Source organism: Rhipicephalus microplus, chromosome 10, assembly GCF_043290135.1.
Source record: "Rhipicephalus microplus isolate Deutch F79 chromosome 10, USDA_Rmic, whole genome shotgun sequence".
Lineage (NCBI taxonomy): Eukaryota > Metazoa > Arthropoda > Arachnida > Ixodida > Ixodidae > Rhipicephalus > Rhipicephalus microplus.
In genome coordinates this window covers 3,475,231-3,496,502 of record NC_134709.1, presented here as the reverse complement: position 1 = coordinate 3,496,502, position 21,272 = coordinate 3,475,231, and the positions used below count along the sequence as shown (strand labels likewise).

The 21,272-nt window shown below is 47.0% G+C and overlaps 2 protein-coding genes across 4 annotated transcripts in view; both read left to right on the top strand.

The window, feature by feature from the left end:
• Positions 1–21,272, top strand: part of LOC119181044 (GTP-binding protein 2) — a 108,137-nt gene that overhangs the window by 70,350 nt on the left and 16,515 nt on the right. For 2 of the 3 annotated variants that reach the window (XM_037432220.2, XM_037432218.2), the window contains one exon: positions 406–975. The exons of the other annotated variant lie outside the window; for it this stretch is intronic. In XM_037432220.2, the coding sequence (XP_037288117.2) occupies positions 406–437 (32 nt within the window). In that variant the 3' untranslated portion in view covers positions 438–975. Of the gene's footprint in view, positions 1–405; positions 976–21,272 lie in introns of those variants that run through there. 3 annotated transcript variants of the gene reach the window in all.
• On the top strand, positions 16,511–19,627 carry CNPYb (FGF signaling regulator protein canopy b). The gene has a single exon (XM_037432221.2). It carries the CDS (start codon positions 16,720–16,722, stop codon positions 17,422–17,424), a length of 705 nt encoding a protein of 234 aa, XP_037288118.2. The 5' UTR covers positions 16,511–16,719; the 3' UTR covers positions 17,425–19,627.

Sequence of the window (21,272 nt, the reverse complement as noted above, 5' to 3'; positions counted from 1 at the left end):
ACTATTGCTTTCAACTCTTGAAGGCAAAGGGTTGCACAGTTTTTGTTGTGGTCTGGCGTTTCTTTCGGATAAAAGAATGGATCCGTGTGCGGGCGACAATTTGTCGGCCTTGAAAGGTGGTGAAGTGATACTGCTGAGCATCTTCTGAAGAATGAAGCTTAGTCAAATCTATGTATTCCCATGCTGGCTAAAGTGCCGAACCTCCTATAGACACTAGCACCAGATTCCCTCCTAATTTCCCTCTAGCGTATAATTAGGAAACCCTATGAATTAACATTTCAGTAATAGGTCTTGTAGCTATCCAGATTTTTTAAATCTTGAAAGCTGTCACTTCAAGGGCCTGCTGACCAGAATGCTGCCTAGTCACATTCTAGCCTGAGCGCATGGTGTGGTGCTGGTGTGCAGGAATGTGGACTAGAGCACAAGATGTTCAATGATGCTCTACACAAGATGTTCAGTGATGCTGTATTCAAGATCACTGCACAAGCCTGTGGTGTCAAGACACTGCTGACCTGCGTGTGTGAAACTCGTGTGGGAACTGCGGCTACCTTCATTAGAATGACATGGTCTCTTCACTACCAGCGCACATTGTTGCCATAACATTAACGGAACATTATTGCAACATTCACGGCGTTGTGGTCATGTATCAACAATTGAAGCTTCTCGGGTCACAGGAATCATGCGTCAACTGCTTTTCACAAACTCATGAGCCCATTGTGATTCTTTGCAAATGCCAACAACGTGTGGCAAACTCTTGTTCTGATTTTAACCTTTTAGTGTTTTAGTGAGACTCCTTGCAGAACTCACGTGTTCAAAACTTTGCCTGGAGACTTGTGATCTTGTTTTTATACCTAATTTGATCAATAGTTTATATGATGGCACTATGCTAGTCATTGCAAGTGAAAAAGACCTGCTTTACAGTGAAGACAAAAACGTAACAAGTTGGAAAGTGAATAAAAGACTGTTTTACTGTTATGTGATTTCTTAGTTCTTTCAGACAACACCTAATAAAAATTGTCTGTATATGCATCAAATCGATACCGATATTTTAGCACAACAAAAATATCTTAATTTGTTCAATTGTAATGAAATATCTATTTATTGTGAAGTCACTCATGCTCCATTTTCATGGTAATAGAATGAAGTCAGAATTAAATGCAAATTCGCTTATGCGACCTTTATTTGGAGCAAAGACAAATTATACTTTTCACATGGCTTGCGGTAAGTGGCACGTCAAGTGACTCGCTGAACGGTGTGTGCCTTCAGCAATATGGTCTTATACCATAACACACTGCGAAATGACGTTAAATAAAGGAAATTTATTGTGCACTACTTTCAATTCACCCAAAGCTTAATGTATCCTGCTATTGCCATTTGATACAAATTGTTAAAAGTGTACACAAATTAGAGGCACTGCTGCTTCTGCAGACTAATTGTTGGAAAAATGGGAGCAGAGCGCCTTTTGCAGCCTTCGCACCTTTTCACATATTCTTTCTCTATCATCGACAACATATCTGCATTGGTTAGTTCACTATCTTCATAGATAGTCTCTAGAATAAGCTAAAGCCAATCACTGATGATTCAGTGGCCAGCACTGTTGACCAGTTGAGTCGGATCAGTCAGGCTGGCAGTGAATCAATCGATCAATCAATCGATCAAATCAATCAATCGTTCAAACAAAGTAAATATAAAACAAGCAGGTATCATAGTAAAAAGTGTAGGGGGGGGGGGCCTCATGTTAGTAAATGCATAAAAAAAAAAAAACCAGCGGAACACCGATTACGTAGGAACAAAAACCGATTGTTAAATGTTGCCGGTTCCCAGGAAACTACAAGATGCATGAGCATAGATTCAAGTAAGTGGCGGTTTTCATTCGGGAAACCGAAAATGCATTTATACATTAACCAAAGGCACGGGCTGTCAAGCACCACTAGCCCCGTTTCTAGAGGGACAAGCAGTTGAAAAGGGCATCTGGTACAGAGAACGTGTGGGCTTTATAACTGAAATCTCCACCAGTTTGTCCAGCGGCAGCTTGTCCGCAGGCACGGCTGCCTGGATAGGTGTGCGGTACCGATCGCGAAAGCGCGCGAGTTGCCACCAAGGTAGCAGCAGCGATACTTTTGGTCGATTTTTCTGCGCCGGCGCGTTCGACGCACGTAGCAGGCGAGTGAGCATTCAAACTGCATTCTGATGGACCTTCGTGGTGTATAGTGCTTTACAGTACACTAGAAGTCTTGAATAATACTGAAGAGTTCCCGTCGCGGTGAACGGGCTGTTCATTTGGATTTGTACTTGCAGTGTACACATATAGATCATTCTTTTGTTAACCATTTTCTTCTATATTGCCGGAAAAAGACTGGATCTGAGAACCTTTATTAAGGTGACTAACGTGTCAGTGACCATTGAATGAACCAAGTTTGAAACATGATCTTTTGATATATCTATGATAAATTGCTTATCTGTATTTTTCTTTAATGTGAATACTCGGGGAACGCACCCTAAGAAACGCAAGATCGGAAGATGGTAAGTTAACGTAGTACACGTAAGCCCAACATTTTTCTCACACGCATATATATATATATATATATATATATATATATATATATATATATATATATATATATATATATATATATATATATATATATATATAGGTATATATACATATATATATATAGTAATGAAAAGCAGCAACAACAGAGCTGTGGCTCTCGCGCTCAGCTAGCGCGAACCAGAGGAAAATGGAGAAGAATAAGAACAACCGGCCTACCATATGGGCATTGTGTTTTATTTCTCCCTGAGGATGGCGCAGTCCGACAACTATATATATTCTTGGAAACACTTCGGCACGCGCACAGTGAATGGGAAAACGGAAAGCGAGGTGATGTTTCCAAGGCCGAAATGTTTCTAAGAATGTCTTCAAACCAACCGCCCAACTTTCCATTCTTTTTAACTATATTGTTACGTACAATCCAAATGGTGTACGAATAACTGTTCATTGGGGCGAACTTGTGCCCGAAAAGTAGCGGCGACTGTAACAGGCGATCAGCAAAAAGGGATCAATCTCCGAGAGAGAAAAACCCTCGAGTCGTGGTCCACTTCTTCTTCATCAAAATCCCGTGCTGAGGAAGCGCGCGCCGTCACAGCCTTTTCTTGTTTGATCATAAAGCCGCTGATCTCTTGGGGGGGCGCATGAACTAGCGCGCGTAGTTTGAATACTGCGTTCACCTTGCGTCATTATCCCTCCTCCAAAAACGCATCGTCCCGATGCGTAAAAGCAGTACTGCTGAGATGGTCTGAATGCGTGATTTCCAATGGAGAAATAGGTATTCCTCATAACCGGGTGTGTATAATTCGATGTTCATTGCCTGTCATAGTATGGCTTCATTCTGACTACATGCACGATTTCTGTGCTCCTTCGGCATCTTGATGAGCTCACTTGTCCTTCCGGTGACACCTCGTAGTTCAAGGAGCTGACGCGACGAAGGACTTGGTAAGGGCCGAAATAGCGGAGCATGAGCTTTTCGGAAAGGCCAGGCGTCCGCACAGGAGTCCAAATCCAAACTAGGTCGCCTGGTGCGTAGTCGACTCCTCTCCGACGAAGGTTGTAACGGTTTGCATCCACGCGTTGTTGTTGTTTTATGCGATGTCGCGCCAACTGCCGTGCTTCTTCGGCTCGCTCAATGAATTCGTTGGTGTCAGGCTTGTGCTCTGTATTGTCGCCTACAGGCAGCATTGCATCTAATGGTGTGGTAACTACTCGACCATAGACTAGCTGGAATGGCGTCACTTTAGTAGTCTCCTGCACAGCAGTATTGTAAGCGAAAGTGGCGTACGGCAGTATCTTGTCCCACGCACGGTGCTCCAAGTCAACGTAAATGGACAACATATCGGTTAGAGTTCTGTTGAGTCGCTCGGTTAGCCCATTAGTTTGGGGGTGGTAAGCCGTTGTTTTCCTATGACTTGTGTGGGTAAGTTTCATAATGGACTGCGTCAGATTGGCTGTGAATGCAGTTCCTCGATCCGTGATAACCACCTTTGGGGCACCATGCCGTAGTACAATGTTAGTGACGAAAAATTCAGCTACTTCTATAGCCGTGCCCTTGGTGAGAGAGGCTGTCTCGGCATACCGGGTTAAGTTAAGTAGTCTGTCGCCACTACTATCCATCGGTTGCCCATTGATGACGTGGGAAATGGACCAAGTAGATCCATTCCTACTTGTTCGAACGGAGACTCAGGTGGTTCAATTGGTTGGAGAAATCCTGCAGGTTTCAATGGAGGCGTTTTGCGTCTCTGGCAATCTCTGCATGTCCTCACATAATGCTGTACAGCATCCAGTAACTTTGGCCAGTAGTATTTTGTGCAGATGCGAGCCAATGTTCTACTCACTCCGAGGTGTCCTGCTGCTGGGTCATCGTGGCAGGCTTCCAGGATTTCGGGTCGCAAGGCCGAAGGAACGACGAGTAGGAATTTCTCCTTGCTGTGCTCGAAGTTTCTTTTGTATAAAACGTTGTTTCTCATGAGGTACGAGGACAATCCCCGGACGAAAACTCGAGGAACACGCACGGGTTGCCCTTCCAGATGCTTGATCAGTTTAAGCAACTCCGCGTCAGATCGCTGATATTCAGTCATGTCTGCGGTGCTCACGGCCCCAAGAAACGGAAAGTCGTCTCCATCTTCCCCAGGTGCAGATTCCATTGGTGCGCGTGATAGGCAATCAGCATCGCTGTGCTTGCGACCCGACTTGTATACGACTGTTATGTCGTATTCTTGCAACCTGAGGCTCCATCTAGCAAGTCGCCCAAAAGGGTCCTTTAGGCCTGCGAGCCAGCACAACGAGTGATGGTCACTCACTGCTCGAAATGGTCTACCATATAAGTACAGTCGGAATTTCTGTATGGCCCATATTACCGCCAGACATTCTTTTTCCGTCGCCGAAAAAATTTATTTCAGCTCTCGAAAGAGTGCGACTAGCATATGCGACCACTCTTTCCTCTCCGTTTTGCAGCTGCACAAGGACGGCGCCTAGTCCCAAATTGCTTGCGTCCGTGTGAATCTCTGTTTCGGCTTCTTCGTGGAAATGTGCCAGGACAGGGTGGTGTAGGAGTCGCTGTCGTAGCTCATTGAACGCCTCTTCTTGCTCGCTTGTCCAGGTGAAAGGCATGTCTTCTTTCGTCAGTCGGGTTAGTGGCTCCGCAATCTTCGAAAAATCTTTAACGAATCTTCTGTAATAGGCACAAAGTCCTAAGAATCGTCTCACAGCCCTTTTATCTGTTGGTCTAGGAAACTTTTCTACAGCTGCTGTCTTTTCGGGGTCAGGTCGAATGCCTTCAGAGCTAACCACATGACCGAGGAAAAGCAGTTCATGAAAACCAAAATGGCACTTTTGGGGTTTTATCGTCAGCCCTGCTGAACTAATTGCTTCGAGCACAGTTCGTAGTCGTTCCACATGCTGATCGAAGGTGGCCGAAAAGATCACGACGTCATCGAGATAAACAAGGCAGGACTGCCATTTTAACCCGGACAGCACAGTATCCATCATCCGCTAAAATGTGGCGGGTGCGGAACACAGGCCAAATGGGAGTACCTTGAACTCGTATAACCCATCTGGGGTCACGAAAGCAGTTTTCTCGCGATCTCGTTCGTCCACCTCTATCTGCCAGTATCCGCTCTTGAGGTTTAGAGAGGAAAAGAATTTTGCGTCTCGTAGTCTGTCAAGCGTGTCATCGATCCTTGGAAGGGGATAGACATCCCGCTTTGTGACGACGTTCAATTTTCGGTAGTCAACGCAGAAGCGCAAGGTCTGGTCCTTTTTCTTTACCAGTACTACAGGTGAGGCCCATGGGCTGGCCGACGGTTGAATTACGTCGTCCCTGAGCATTTCTTCAACTTGGCCTCTGATGACTTCTCTCTCTTTTGGTGACACTCGGTACGGGTGCTGGCAAATAGGTCTAACAGATTGATCGACTATGATGCGGTGTTTGATGATAGATGTTCTTTGCACTTTCGATGACGTGGAAAAACATGAGGCGTACTCCCGTATAAGGCTCTCGATTTTTTGTTTCTGGTTCGGTGATAGGGCTGCTTCGATGTGGATAGATGCGAGTATGGAATCTATACCGTCAGGGTGCAGTGGTGCAGTCTCGGAAGAATTCAAATCCGTAATCGGAACGTAATCATGCAAGTGACCAACCACAGTTCCCTTCGCAAGGTGCTGCACCTCATTTCGGAAATTTGTCAGGAAGACACTCGTACACCCATCACGCAGTCGTACAATACCTCTTGCTGCACAGATCCCTTTCTCGAGTAATAGCCCAGTATTGCTTTCTGCCATTCCTTCATAGTCGTTGTACACATTGCTTTTTACGGTGACAACGATGATGGATCTTGCAGGTACTGTTACATCATCACCTGCAATCTGGAGCGCATCGAATCGTTTTTCACTCTCGAAAGTCGCGATGGCGTGTTTCGTCGAGAACGAGACGCACGTTTCCTGCAAGTTTATCACTGCGCCATTGGCCTGCAAAAAGTCCATTCCGATAATTACATCTCTTGAACACTCCGACAGGACAATGAAGCTGGCGACGTAGGTGAAGCCGCGTATCCCAACTCTAGAGGTACACATGCCTGCCGGATCGATAAGGTGTCCCCCGGCGGTTCGCACTTGTGGTCCTATCCAAGGGGTCAGCACTTTTTTCAGCGTTCTGGCAAGTCCCCTGCTCATGACGGAATAGTCTGCGCCTGTGTCTACTAAAGCATTCGTTTCGTAGCCGTCTATAATTACCGACAAATCAGAAGCGACGTTACCATTTCCGCACGTAGTCTCGTGTCCGTCATCACATTTTGAAATCGGCACTGGAGGTTGTTTTCTTGCGTCGGCAGCGGCCTTACCTCCCCAGGTCGCCGATTCTAGTTTTCCCGAAGCGGGCTTTGGAGAAGTCGCCTCGGAGAGTTTGAAGATGGGCGCGGACTTGGTGACCGATACCTCAGTGGCGCTGTCGACCGAGACTGATGCTGCTGCGAGGAGTGAGCCCCTTGACGCGTTGACAAGTACTCCTCGATTTCAAAAGGTCGCTCCCCATTCCGTGGACAGGCAGCGTTTACGGGAAAACCCCGAAGTCCAGCTCGGCGATATGCACACATCCGGTAAAGATGGCCAGCTTCGCCGCAGTGATAACAAAGCGGAATTCGATCAGGAGTGCGCCATATATCAGCTTTCCGGATCCTAGTCTCGGCTGGGGACGGCGTAAATCGAGGTTTCGGCAGATGCGTGCTTGCTGCGGCGAAATAAGGTCCAGGGGCGGCGAAAGGAGGTCCAGGGGCGACGAAATGAGGTACAGGGGTGTTTCTCAGTACCTCGGCGTACGAGACTGCGGGCTGCATCGGAACTGACGCTTGAACAGGCTGGGCTTGTGGCTGCTGCTCCCGGACTGCCTGTCTCACCTCCTCCCGAACAACTTCCCCTAAAGACGAGACCATTGAGGGGTTGCCGTTTAGCTTCTGGAGCTCTTCTCGAACCACCGATCGAATGAGCTCTCGTAATACGTCGATGCCATTCCCGAAGACTGCTGACATCGCGTCTACGGATGCGACGTTAACATCTCGATTGTAGTGCCTCGCACGCTGTTGCAGAGTCTTTTCAACCGCTGTCGCCTCGGTGCAAAATTCAGCGACGTTCCGTGGGGGACATCGGAGCAAACCGGCAAAAATCTCCTGCTTCACCCCACGCATCAGGTGCCGAAGTTTCTTGTCCTCGCTCATATTTTGATCAGACCGGCGGAATAACCGGCACATGTCTTCCACATACATTGCGACGCTTTCATTGTTGCGCTGGTTTCTTGCCTGCAAGGCAGCTTCAGCTCTTTCCTTGCGGTCTGTACTCGGGTATGTGGCTAGTAGCTCCCGTCGAAATCATCCCACGATCGAATGGTACCTTCATGGTTTTCAAACCACGTTCGTGCGCTGTCCTGCAATGCGAAATAAACTCGGCGGAGCTTCCGTTCTTCGGGCCATCCGTTGCAGTTGGCGACGCGCTCAAAACCCTCCAGCCAATCCTCGGCGTCTTCATGAGGATCGCCATGAAAAGGGTCCGGCGTCCGTGGCTCATCGACAACGACGTGCGTGGCAGCGACTGGAGACGAAACGGCGTGTGCGGCAGCGGTTGGAGACGACATTTCGGTACTCTCACCGGAGGCAGCTGGAGACACTCTGGGCTCTAGTGGCAGGGGAAATTCTGGCGGCTCACCACGTAGACGACGGCTGGAGCGCTGATGAACTGGCGTGAGCTCAGTTGGTTGGACTGCTCGTGGTTCCGGGCTGCTTCCTCGAAGTCCAACTGGGTTTGGGATCATTACCCAGCACTTCCACCAGAATTGTTACGTACAATCCAAATGGTGTACGAATAACTGTTTATTGGGGCGAACTTGTGCCCGAAAAGTAGCGGCGACTGTAACAGGCGATCAGCAAAAAGGGATCAATCTCCGAGAGAGAAAAACCCTCGAGTCGTGGTCCTCTTCTTCTTCATCAAAATCCCGTGCTGAGGAAGCGCGCGCCGTCACGGCCTTTTCTTGTTTGATCATAAAGCCGCTGATCTCTTGGGGGGGCGCGTGAACTAGCGCGCGTAGTTTGAATACTGCGTTCACCTTGCGTCAATATATATATTTTAACTGTGTGTGTATATAACGTAAGAACGTAGTGATGGTTAGGAGTTAAAAGTAGAAGCCGAGAAGGAAAAAGTGAGAGTGGAATAAACATGGCGTATGAGCCAGGCCACGTCGCCAATTCATCATTGCATCACACGAGTCGGCAGGATGGAGACCTGCCAGCCCCTTCATCAGTCGCACATCATCGACAAGGTTCTCCGCAAGACACGCTGACCACACATAAACTATCGTACGAGCGCCTAGCGTTACGCATCGACCAGCGTCATGTCAGAACCATCGACTGACCTTCCCATCCCCAAGTACACCGGAGTAGTGGACGATGGACCTGTACAGGACTGGTTCGACCTGTTCGAGCTCCACGCTACCGCTGCATCATGGTCGGAACGGGAGATGGTTACAAACTTCAGTGACTACGTGACTGGTGAGGCATTCAAATTTTACCTCACACATATCTTTGAGAACGATGAGTCTTGGAAAAAGATCAAAGAAGAAATGATCATCTGCTTCTAAGAATACGATGAAGACCTGTCCATACCTCAGCAGCGGAAGGCTTTTCAACTCGCCCATCACAGTTACGTGAAGTCTTCTCGCAGTAAGCCTATTTTCCAAACGAGACCTCTGAGGAAATATACCACCATTGTACCATCATATGACTCTTCCGAAAAAACGTCACGCATTCGAACACCGATTGGCAACTTGCACGTCGCAACAGACAAGGTAAAGCCTCCGTATACCGAAAGGAATCTAGACTATTTCGCCAAAAGACTGAACCTAAAGCCGGCTTTCTCAAGAGCAATGAAATCGGCATTTTCAACGTGTTCACTGCGCCACAACACTTCAGATTTTACTGAACCACCCTAGTCCCTTGATGCTTCGTGTCACACACAAGGCCCAGACGGTTTCGAACGTGCGACGGAATTCACACGTGACGAGCTGGTGAATCCTCACAATACCAGCCCATACCCTGACGTTCCGGACCAGGGTCGTTCGACAGACATTCTCAGCCTAATCACGCTGCAAAAAGAAAAACATACGCCATCAGAATCACCTGAAGCCAAGTCTGTTGTGCTGTCATCGTCAAGTGAAAACTCACATGTGAGTCAAAGCACTGCAGGAATTTCGAATCCACCAACGCCGGTGCATTGTCAACTGACAGAAGCATTTACAATCAATGATGACTCACAACCATCTTGGGAGCTTTCTCATCCGACTGTCACGACGCTTTCATCGCAAGACAAGCCCAGCAGTACAGTATCGACCACCGACTATCTACTGATCACATCACCATGCAAATAAAAGCAGACTCATGTTCCTGAGAGATGCCCATCTGAACAACTTTCACAACAAAACGAGCAATTTCAACAAAGGCAAATCCACGAACCCCAGGAACTACAACGGCTACTCGAACAAGAACAACGATCAAGTGAAACCTCCTCACGAGTACACTTGTGGCTTAAAGGTCATAAGAGACAATAGCAATTAAAGAAGCAAATACAAAATCAATGCCTAAGCCATCATCGCAGAAAGCAACGTCGACAAAATTTTCTGAACCAGTCCTCAAGGCCGTGTCTGCGATCCAACAAACCGAGAGAACGCCACAGAAAGTTACAAAAAAGGCATGAAGATACCACATATACAACACAGAAAAAAATACTTCCTCCCATCAGCCTTGGCTCTCACGCACGCCGACAATAAACAAAAGGTCTGTTGCCCCGACGGCGCTGGATCCGATGCCAAAGACATCCGTCAATCCAATGCTACACAGATTTCAAGCCTTGTTCGTTCCTCACAAGACCTCAAGTCGTGTCATCATCAGTGCCGATGTGCAGGGCGGGGTTATGCCATCCAGGACGTAACAGCCAGCCTCGTCCACCTGAGTTCTCTTAGATATGGCCGTACTGCTTCCCTCTGCTGTAGATTTTTTGTGCGAGCTAAGAAACAACTCCCTTCTGAAATGGAACTATGGTGCATTTTGACATTTTTTGCTCGCTTTAACACCCGTTTTTGTTGTTTTGTTAAGTGTCTGACATGACTTCTGCTGCGGGCAGGGGGAATCCTGTAACATAAGAAGGTAGCGATAGTTAGGAGTTAGAAGTAGAAGCCGAGAAGGAAGAAATGAGAGTGGAATAAACATGGCGTATGAGCCAGGCCATGTCGCCCATTGCATTATAGCATCACACACACACACGCACGCACGCGTGCACACACACACACGCACACACACACACACACACACACACACACACACACACACACACACACTGTAAGAAGGTAGTGATGGTTAGGAGTTAGAAGAAGTAGATGAGGAAGAAGTGAGATGGAATAAACATGGCGTATGAGCCAGGCCACGTCTCCAGACGTGCTCGTTTGCTGCGGTAGTATTGTCTTTTACGGAGGTGTTCAAGCGAGCAAGCAAGACCCTTGGATCTCCGTCGTCCTGGTCCCTGGTTCCCGGGTCACAGCTGTCCGGGCCGTTCACGTTGGGTCGTCGCTCTGTTCCTTCAGGCCTTTTCGAGTTCCTGTTCAGTTGTCTTCAGCGTCTGGGTGCACCCTTCCGAGGTGTGCGGCCATTACGGGCGGTGCTGATTTGAGCTCAGCAGACTGATGTCTGTGGCGTCTCCAGGCCAGGCAAACTCTGCCTGGTCGGCATCCCTCACTAATGACAATTTACCGATTGATCTTTTCCTGCGCAGCAGTCTCAGCAGCATTCCGGTGGCTCTGGTCCCAACAAATGGGGCTTCTATTCACATGAAAAACCCTAAAAGCATTCAGGAGGAGCTACGGAAGGTGATTGAACACTTCCAACTCATCACCGAGGTGTGACAGTTTGGTGCTGTTCCCCAGATCGGGCCTGCGTTTCAGATCTGCTAAAATGCACATCATTTGCCTATCTCCCAGTGAGCCCTTTTGTTCCTCCTCACTTGGCCTGTGTGAATGGTTTGGTTCGTGGGGTAGACTTGAGCCTGTCTCCGTTCGAAATTCTTGAGATGTTTTCTGCTGCAGGTGCGGTGGCAGTTTTTCGCTGTTCATGTAGCACTGACAAAAATAAGATCCTGACAGAGTCGGTGATAGTTACCTTTGCTGGAACTACTAGACCAACGGAGATCAAAGCGTGGCCACTTATATATCGGGTCGAAGTGTTATCTCCTGGTCGAAGTGCCATTGTGCTTCGTTCCCTGTTCCGTGAGCTCAAGTTTGGTCGACACGTGGCGTCGTTGCCGCGCCATTGGTGTCGTGTTTCCCGTGTCTTTTCTTATACACAGTGTTCTACGAAGAAATGCCTCTGTGTAGCCGCTGGTGCCGAGGTCGCGGATTACGTTTTTGCTTCTTTCCTTCCGCAGCTGTGGTGACAATTGGTGGTTAGATTATCGGTTATTTCTTTACTTATTTTAGTTTTCTCGTTTAGCTAGTTTTCTGTATTCTAGCCCAAGAAAGGTGATCCAGATTTTTTTTCTCTCGTGGGAATGACCATAGGTATCTGCGTACATGGTTGCAACTCCACATTTCCAAGTTGTAAGACTCGGAGTGCCCTGCCGAGGGCCCCTATTCTCTTTCTGCTCTAGCAGCCATGACCATCACGTTCTTCCAAACCTTCTCCTCCTACCTACTTCTAAACTATTTTCTCCACTCTCCCTTTTCCCTTCAAGGGACTGAGCCGTGGTCTAGCAAGGAAAGATAGTGTCTTTTTCTTTTTCTTCAACCACACATTCATCCATTCAGGGGAAGCTTGCATGCAGTAACTGGTTTGGAAAGCAGGTAAGGTTCGCGGAAAGTCACCTCACCTACCCTGGTTTGTTCGGGGTCTACGCTCTCGAGGTGCGCCAAAAGAGGCGACAACACGAAAGTCATACTTCGAATTCTTTAGGGCTGTTGGCTCCCCTCGTCAAAAACTCTTTGGACACGCCTGGCTGACTGACGGCCTAGGAAGAGCTGTCGGAAATCGAGGCAGCTTGATTTGTTCGACGTGCCACGAGACGCGCTGAATAATTAGCCGAGAGGTTGGGATTCATTGTCAGGTATGTTTCCCACACTCTGTGGTGCTTTCAAGTCTTCCACTCCCCCAGGCCCTAGCCTGCCTAGCGCTGCAGGCCCTATTCTGCACGTGCGATGCAACGTTATTGCACTGTGCTGTGTTGTGCGTATTATTGCATTATGACCTACGTTGCGTTTCTCTCTCGCCGTGTGACGAACTGAACGTGCATCCTTTCTATTTCCTGGGTAGAAAAGAAGGCAGTGTTTGACTTTCTCTCTCTTTCTCCTTCTCGTTTTTTTTATCTTTATTCGCTGCGCCGTGCTCCCTGCTGGGCTGCAGAAATTAGGCGCCTTCTTCTAACCACTACCCGCATCATTTGGGGGACGGAAATGAAGACGGCAATTTCTTTGGACTGCCCTTGACTGAATGGACATGCAGTCTGTCCGTTTACAGTGATATGCAAGGCGGCTTTCCTAAAGGTTTATTTTTTAACCAAAAACTCTTGTTCACAGACTGCTTTTCTCCCTCATTGTGCCTTTACCTTTTCGAATTCTAGCGAGTGCACGCGAGCACGCGAGTACAACAAAATGTCACCTCTCAGAATTCCAGCAAAGGCGCGCGAGCACAAGATCTCAAAAAGGTGAATGGCAAAAACAAAATGAGCGAGAAAAGCCGTCTGTGAACGAGAGTTTATGGTTGGAAAACTAACCTTACAGAAAAGCTGCCTTGCAGATTATTGCAAACTGTCTATTGTTTTCTCCTGCAGAGAATTTTAGGAAGACCACGGCTTAAAATGCGAGCACCGAGACGCTCTGAACCAGCTCTCAGAAGCTCTCATCAAGCTTCCATGATGCTACCTTTAGTGTGTAAATAGTGAACATAAACGTTGCTCTTATTAGCCCCGGCTACTCTGCTTGACTTCTACCTAAGACTTGGCTAGCTCCTTCGAACACATCACGAGCAAGCAAAAGGGCACGGAGTTGTAAAGATGAAAATGTGCAACATCACATCGCTTTTATTACATGACATATTCGTTCTCCGCCGCATTCGCCCGATCGTGTCCACATATAATTTTCCCGTTTTATAGCGACGACACACCGTTGATTGCGGTCACGCCATTGAATGTCATTTAAACAGCGGTGGCATTATTTATTTGCAAATTACTTCTTCATAAAGTATGGTGAAGTAATTTATTATTTGGCCACCTGAGGAGCTTTCTAACTTGACTTATTTTTTTATCAAGACTTGAATATAATGTTAAGTTTTATTTGGTTGACTCTGAGCATTACCTTCGCAACAGAAGTACATCTGTCAGCGACAATCATTCTTAACCTTTCCCAGTGCCAGTAGGTCCGTTCAAGTTACGTGATGAAAACCAGTTTGCTGAACTATGTCATATATGACATGTCGCTCAAATGTCGGTCTCTGCATTTTTGATGAATCCAGCCGTCTTTTATAAATTGTCTACTGGCAAGTTTTTTAAAATTTTGTTTTGTTCTTTTTAAAACTGGTGGTCTCAGACAAGCTTATTACGCCTCTTCTCACCACTGGATAGCCGTTGTTACGCGCGGCGCCTGGGCCGATGGGGGAGGGCCGCGTTCTTTGTTCATCAAACAAGTCACCGAAGGGCTGCCAGCCTGCTGTCCGCCGTGTACTGTCCATCTTAGCCGGGAAGTGAGGTGGCATTCCGACACCATAAGACGTTCGACGAGACGACCACAATGGTTTCTTGGTGTCACAGGTGCAGTGTGGTGGCCACGCCTCAATCAAAGACCTTGACTTGAGCGAGTGTGAGCGGCACCGTCAGAAATGGTGTGTGTGTCTCGTGATTCAACAGCGCATTCTGGACCCATTCCCTGATTAAGTCAAAACGTACACTTTATAGTGAGCCACCCAGCTCATTCGCAAGAGACCTCTCGCCCTGTCTGTACAGAATGTAATAAATACTCTGTTAAGTTTGCCATCTTACTCCTGAGTGCACATGCATTTTATTTTCTGTCTCTCTACACCCTCTTCCTTGCCCCTATTTCTCCGCCCCCCGTGCTGGGCAGCAAAGCGGATGCCAAGATCTGGTTAATCCCCCAGCCTTCCTTTCTCTCTCTTGCCATCTTACTGCCTTGGCATCTTCATCCCAGGTATCCAATGTCTTAAAAGGTCGGTACAAACAGACAAGTTAAAAAATAAAACAGATGGTGAATATTTTCTGCAGCATGTTCAGACGCTGCGTATAAGTGGTCATCCTCGAAAATTATCAACTTTAACACCGCGGACAGGTGCTGATATACCCTGAGTAGGTTCGAGGATGTATTATGCCTCGACGCTTTTAATCTTCATTAAACTTCTCCCTTTTGATTTCATCCTTCGGGGTTTTGTGTAGTTCTTCCTCTAACGCCATTTATTCCTCCTCCTCCCTTCATCTAACGCGCTGCATTCGTGCTGCACTGCTACCACTTCATTTCTTCTTTATGTACGCCCTGTTTCGGGCACAATTATAGACTGCCATCTTGGACTGATAATGATGCCGTTTTCCATCCGTATGAATATTCGAATTGTGCTATGGCGAACTCGCACGCATCAAAACGCTGGGCCATTACATTCAACGTCGTATCACCATAATCATAGCTAATTACGACACAAAAAAAAAAAAACAGATAAATTGCTTCTAAGCCTAAGATGGCAGTTTCTATGTTTTACTGTAACTGTTACATTTATTTTTTGTCAATTTGTTCAATATGTCATTTCATGCAGCGGCCACCGAACTCGTTCCGCTGTTCATAGTGGTACTCTCGGTCTCTGAAGCTGGATGAAGATAACTAAGAAGCCTGGTTTTTACTGGCTACATAAAATGTGAAACGAAGCTATAAATCACGATGAAAAAGAAGACAAATCTGTGAAAAGTCAGTACTGGCGCATAAATGGCGCGCCGATTGCGCCGATGAAAAACGTCGGCGTCGGCGGCGGCGGCGCGGCGAAAACTATTGGCGGCGGCGCGCCGACCAGTCGGCGCACACCTTTAGCAGTACCACAGAACACCTACCAGTGGATCATGACCTACTACACTCCTGACCTGCCCAGAGAGCACCTCTTCCAGCGCCCACGTTCTAGTTCATACCTTCTGCCGCTAGGGCCGTAACTTAGGAGCACTGTGGCGCTAGTCAGCACCTGTTCGCTGACGTCAGCTTGAGTGTTCGTGGTCATATTTCGGCCAACAGAGCACTCATATTGCGTAATTATTATGCACTAATGAAAAATAATTTTGAAACAAATATTTCAAAAGTCATTCACAAATTCTTTGCAATTAAATGGACGCAACATCACATATGCTGTCCTACACTATGTAAGTCTACGGATTCTCGCATTTGTCCACCAGTGTGCAATAAATTTTTCGTCACACTGAACAGCTTACTTGACCAGTCATCTAAGTGAAAAAATAGTCACATATATGCCGGCTGTTCATCACGGAATGCAGCCGTTCTTACTCTAGCGCCGTCCAAACAGCCGTAAAGTAGCAGACGAACAGGTTATAGGTAGCGCCACCTACGGCGAGCGATTGAACGAGAGCGGGGACACGCGCTCCCATAGGAACCCCGCTATCTGAACAGGTCAGGAGTGTAGTAGGTCATGCAGTGGATCGGGTAACGGCTAACGCCACCTAGCCGCAATACTTAGTGAGTGGATGGATATATGTGGTTGTACTTTTTAGATCGGGCGACGGCTAACGCCACCTAGCCGTAATACTGCTATTGCTAATTTGTTATCTGTTGCTTCAAACAGAAACAGCCCAGGCGGCGAACACAGTCAGGGCACGGCGTCGGGTGAAGTATTATCACCTAACTTATTTTTACACTGTGATTAAAACACAAATACAACGTTTTCAAAGCCAGAAAAATAAAAACGCAAGTTTGCAATACGCGTTTTTTGGCCCGCAGACCTTCGCGAACCTAGCGGCGGTCGCAATCAACTAGAGCAGTTCGGCGATGCGCTGAAGGCGCTTGTTTGGCTACCTTACCTGTTATATTCTACCACCGTGGCTTGTGGGTGTCTGCTGTTGCAGTTGTTGTTGCCCGTTTATGTGATCGCCGGATGCCGGCAGACAGGACAGACTCCTGTATAGTGCTCCTAGCTTGTAACCAGAACAACCAGAGTGCCACGTGCCTGAAACAGTCAATGCGCGCGCTGTGTGTCGCGGTGGTGTTCCTTGGCGCTACTACTCTGAGCGCTCGAGCAGCAGCCGATGAAAGCGTCGAAGAGGCCCTTTATGGCGTCAAGTACGCGTCCAGGTGCGAAGCGTGTAAGTACCTCGCCGTGGAGCTGGAAGCACGCCTCGGAGAGACCGGCAAAACGCACGACGTCATCGAGACCGGATACTCGCTGGACGGAAAGCGTAAGCGCAAGAAGTACGCCGTTTCAGAACTGCGCTTGGTAGAGTCCCTAGACGGCGTGTGCGACCGGCTGCTCGAGTACAACATCCACAAGGAACGTAAGGACAGCACGCGCTTCGCCAAGGGGACGAGCACCACGTTCAGGACGCTACACGGCCTGGTGGCGAAGGGAGTCAAGGTTGATTTGGGCATCCCCTACGAGCTTTGGGATAGCCCGTCGGCCGAGGTGACGCAGCTCAAGAGCCAGTGCGAGGCCTTGCTCGAACAGTACGAAGCCGACATCGAGCGGTGGTACTTCGGCAGCCAGGAGGAACCCCTCGCCACTTATCTCTGCCGCCATCGGGTGCTGCGCAAAGGGGACGCCGACTGCTTGGACGACTCCGGGCGAGCGAAGACCGAGCTGTGACCAGTATCTACTTACCACGAATGACGGAAAAGCTTATCAAAAAACGCCAGAAAGGGGAAGATGGGAGCTTGCGATGAGAAAATGCGCAAGCAGGGGCTCGAGCCGACGTTTTGACTTCACTTTTTTAAGGCTATAACTTGAACAAAGCTCGGGCGGATTTTTTCGTAGAAAGCTTACCGGTTAGTTGGCAAAAATGCATCACAGGTGTTGCATCTATCAACTAAAGAAAGTGCACTAAGGTGGAAAAGAAAGGAGTCGTTCAACATATCAATTGTGCAGTTACCTCATAATGGCTAATTGTTTGCAGTTATCTTTTACGTAGAGCATCACATGTGCCGTATTGAGAGTTGACGCCACCATAAGTGCACATGCACTGTTGTGTGTCTACTTCTGTGCCGCTCATTTGACTGAGAGTCGGCGTTTGTGTTGTCTCTTCTCTTGTGTGTGTGTGTGTGATTAAGCATGCCATCTTGTGCACTGAGGGCTCCACTCTGCGAGAAAAATTTTCCTGTGCTGCTCCAAGGGAAATGCTCCTAAATGCCACTCAAAATTGTGGTTTTGCCTTGTAACTGCTCCGAACCTGCTCCATAATGGCATTGAAAAAATGAAGCTGAGCAACTTTAACGGTGTGACCAACTTACAAGCCCTGAAAAGAATGTGTATGTGATGATCCTAGCATGTTAATTTGCATGTTAACATGCAACTATGTTGGCTTTTACTTATGCAACAAGAGCTGACAAATCAAGCTTTCAGATCATTTAGCTATTTTCAATTTTACATGCAGGCTATTTCAGTGACATGTAAAAATGACCGAGATTGTATAGTAAATATAGAGCTCATACCAAGGGCATTCGATGACCAATCTAATTGTTCGATTCTTCCAATTTACATTGTTTGCAGACTGTGAAACATCTTTGATAATAAATATTAATATTTATACGACACTTCAGTGATGCTTTAAATTCTAGGAGTTGTATTGCATATAAAACACCAATAGCTAATCAAGACTAGCATTTTTGCTGCTACAAAAACACTCATGGCTGCTTCAAAGTGGTGCTTTTCTGCTCCATAGTTTAAAAAGTTGCTTGCATCACTGCAGTGCACACTAGGGAGTTTTTGAGTAGCGGACCCTGTCATTTTGGAACCCCCAAAAAAACTTTATGTTGAGGCCATTGCAAATGTGCGAGACCCAAACAATGTTAGGGTTTTACGTTGGGCGCGCTACTTCTAGATTTTAGCGAGAGCCCCGATGCCTGCCCCAAAAGCTTTGCGTCAAACAAACATGAATAGGAGGAGTGTCCAAAGTGCCACAAACCCTATTAGAGAACTCTTGGCTCCTACTTGACTCAAAGTGAGCGCACGCTAAGGGCTTTGGGGTCCCGATTCAAAAACTTTGTTAGTGCCTCGATTTATTATAGTTCACACCCTGCTAAGGAACAAAACATCACTCCTAAAAGTGCATGATTGCACTTACATTACAGCTGCCATATTGGAGGACCAGCATTGCCGAAAAGTTACATTTGTTATGGTCAAGCGTGCTGCAAGTTCTTGCGCATATGTCATCAGCGTCTCGGTCACATTGAAACAAGTTGTTTGTGAAGCTGAGCATGATATGTTGACATCATCTCACAGCAACCATGTTGGAGCAGCAGGAAGCAGCATGTCATGCACAAAGCGTGTAAATCTCGCCATTGGTTATACTAGCTTGCCTCAAAGGAGTGCTGATACGAAATTTTTTAAATTTTCATGTTGTCACTCTAAACGAAAATTTAGTATTGTGGTGGCTGGGAAAGCATTGAATAAACTTTCGTTATTGGTACCCCAAAAAACTACACTTTCGGTTTTACAATTGAGGGTGCGGCTTCTCAGTGGCGTTTCGTAGCAGTGTGACGTCTCTGAGCAGTGTCTCGTAGCAGTGTGACTGCAACTGGCGACGTGCCAGCAGCAGCTCTGTCATCTGCTCATGGGGAACTTAAACGATGATGAGTGAGTTGTCCAGTGAGCCTGACAATGATGCTTCATGCAGCACACGGACTTTAAAAACTGTGTTGACTTGTCGGGATAATGTGCATTGCTGTGGTGCCGGCTTGCAGATGCTCGGCAAAAATAACTATAATCAAAGTAAAATACGTCATACTGACTACAGTATGTAGAGTGCGTTGGCACTGCATACAAAGCAAATAAAAAATGTTTCAGAATCTTGTCAGTGCTCCTTGAATGGGGTTAAAAAAAGACTAACAGGAAGGTATCATCTGATCATCCAGAGCGAGGCCAGCAACCTGCGGCACAATGCCAGAACTTCCCCTTTATCACTTCCAATATCGCCTGTATAGAAGTAAACAAAAATGATTACTCCTCCAGTTTAAATAAGCACGGTTTTTATCTTGGATTACTGTTTGTTCATCGAACTTTTTTCTTCTCGGCCATAACCCCCTTGCACATAGCCATCTGGTCCTCACCAGTTCAGCTTCATGCAACCTTGGCCCTCCACCGCAAGTTATTGCAGACCTCCTCTGATCTATTGTAAGAGTGCAGTGATGAGAAATGAATCTGTGATGTACAAGTTTTTTTTTTTATAAAGCTGCAACAGTTCCTGGTAGTATATAGCACTGCTGTGCTGCTTTCATTACTTGTTTTCATTAATGTTGTGTCAAACAAAGAAATAAGTCCTCAACATTTTTTTTCTTCATTATTTCACTACCTTTGTCACAGTTGTGTAGCAGTGATAGATATGTGGGGTTTAACATCCCAAAACCACCATATGATTATGAGAGACGCCATAGCGGAGGCTCCGGAAGTTTTGACCACCCGGGGTGCTTTAACGTGCACCCAAATCTGAGCACACGGACCTACAGCATTTTCGCCTGCATTGAAAATGCAGCCACCACAGCTGTAATTCAATCCCGCGACCTGCGAATCAGCAGCCGAGTACCTTAGCCACTAGACCATTGCGGCGGGGCTGTGTAGCAGCGAGGTGACAGGTGTGACAAACAATGTAATAATGCTGGTCGGTATTGAAAAACGGGGCCCTCGTATAGCTTCTGCAGAATAGTTCCCACATGTTACAAAACATTTTTTGACTGTTCTGACTTCTTTATGTATTTATATCTGTTCCTTTTGTACACATTGAAAACATTTTCCTGAAGTACAAGGCAAGACTGCCAGCCATGCCTAAGGGCAGCTGAAGAAATGCCCTCACACTTGCCGTATTGTACTGACAAAGGCTATGTTAAGGTGACCACATTGAAGTTTATAGAATTACATAAGAAACGGCAGTGTCTCTTCATTTCATGCTTCACTGTAGTGCGTCCTATTTTCAGGAAGAATGGCTATTGCCAACTATGCCCGACACGATTTTTGTAACTGGGGGGGAGTAATCTTTAGCAAGAAATGGTGAGGACCTATAGAGTAGCTTGCTGAATTTCGTTTATTATAGTGTATGTATACATGCACACACTTTTACACATGATGAACCCTGAACCTTTTTTTCAGGGAAGGTGTATTGCTATATGCATGCACGCACTTTGCCTCTGACTTTGCATAATATATGTACTAAACAATATAGTTGTAACAAAAATGAATGCTACCATTTTGTGGGTTCCCGCGCATTGCGGACATCCCGGGAATACAGCCGTCCATGAGCAAGCCCGAGCACTCGTCAACCGGGCAGTGGACGGTCTGCTTTCCTTTCACAGTGCCTATTCACCTACCATGAGATTACATTACCGCAATTCCCGCATGAACTACCCACCAGCCCATAAATCACTGTCCCAGACTGAGCTAATCGTTTGGCACTGTCTCCAAACGGGCATCTTGATTTCCCCCTTCATACATTCTAAAATTCACCA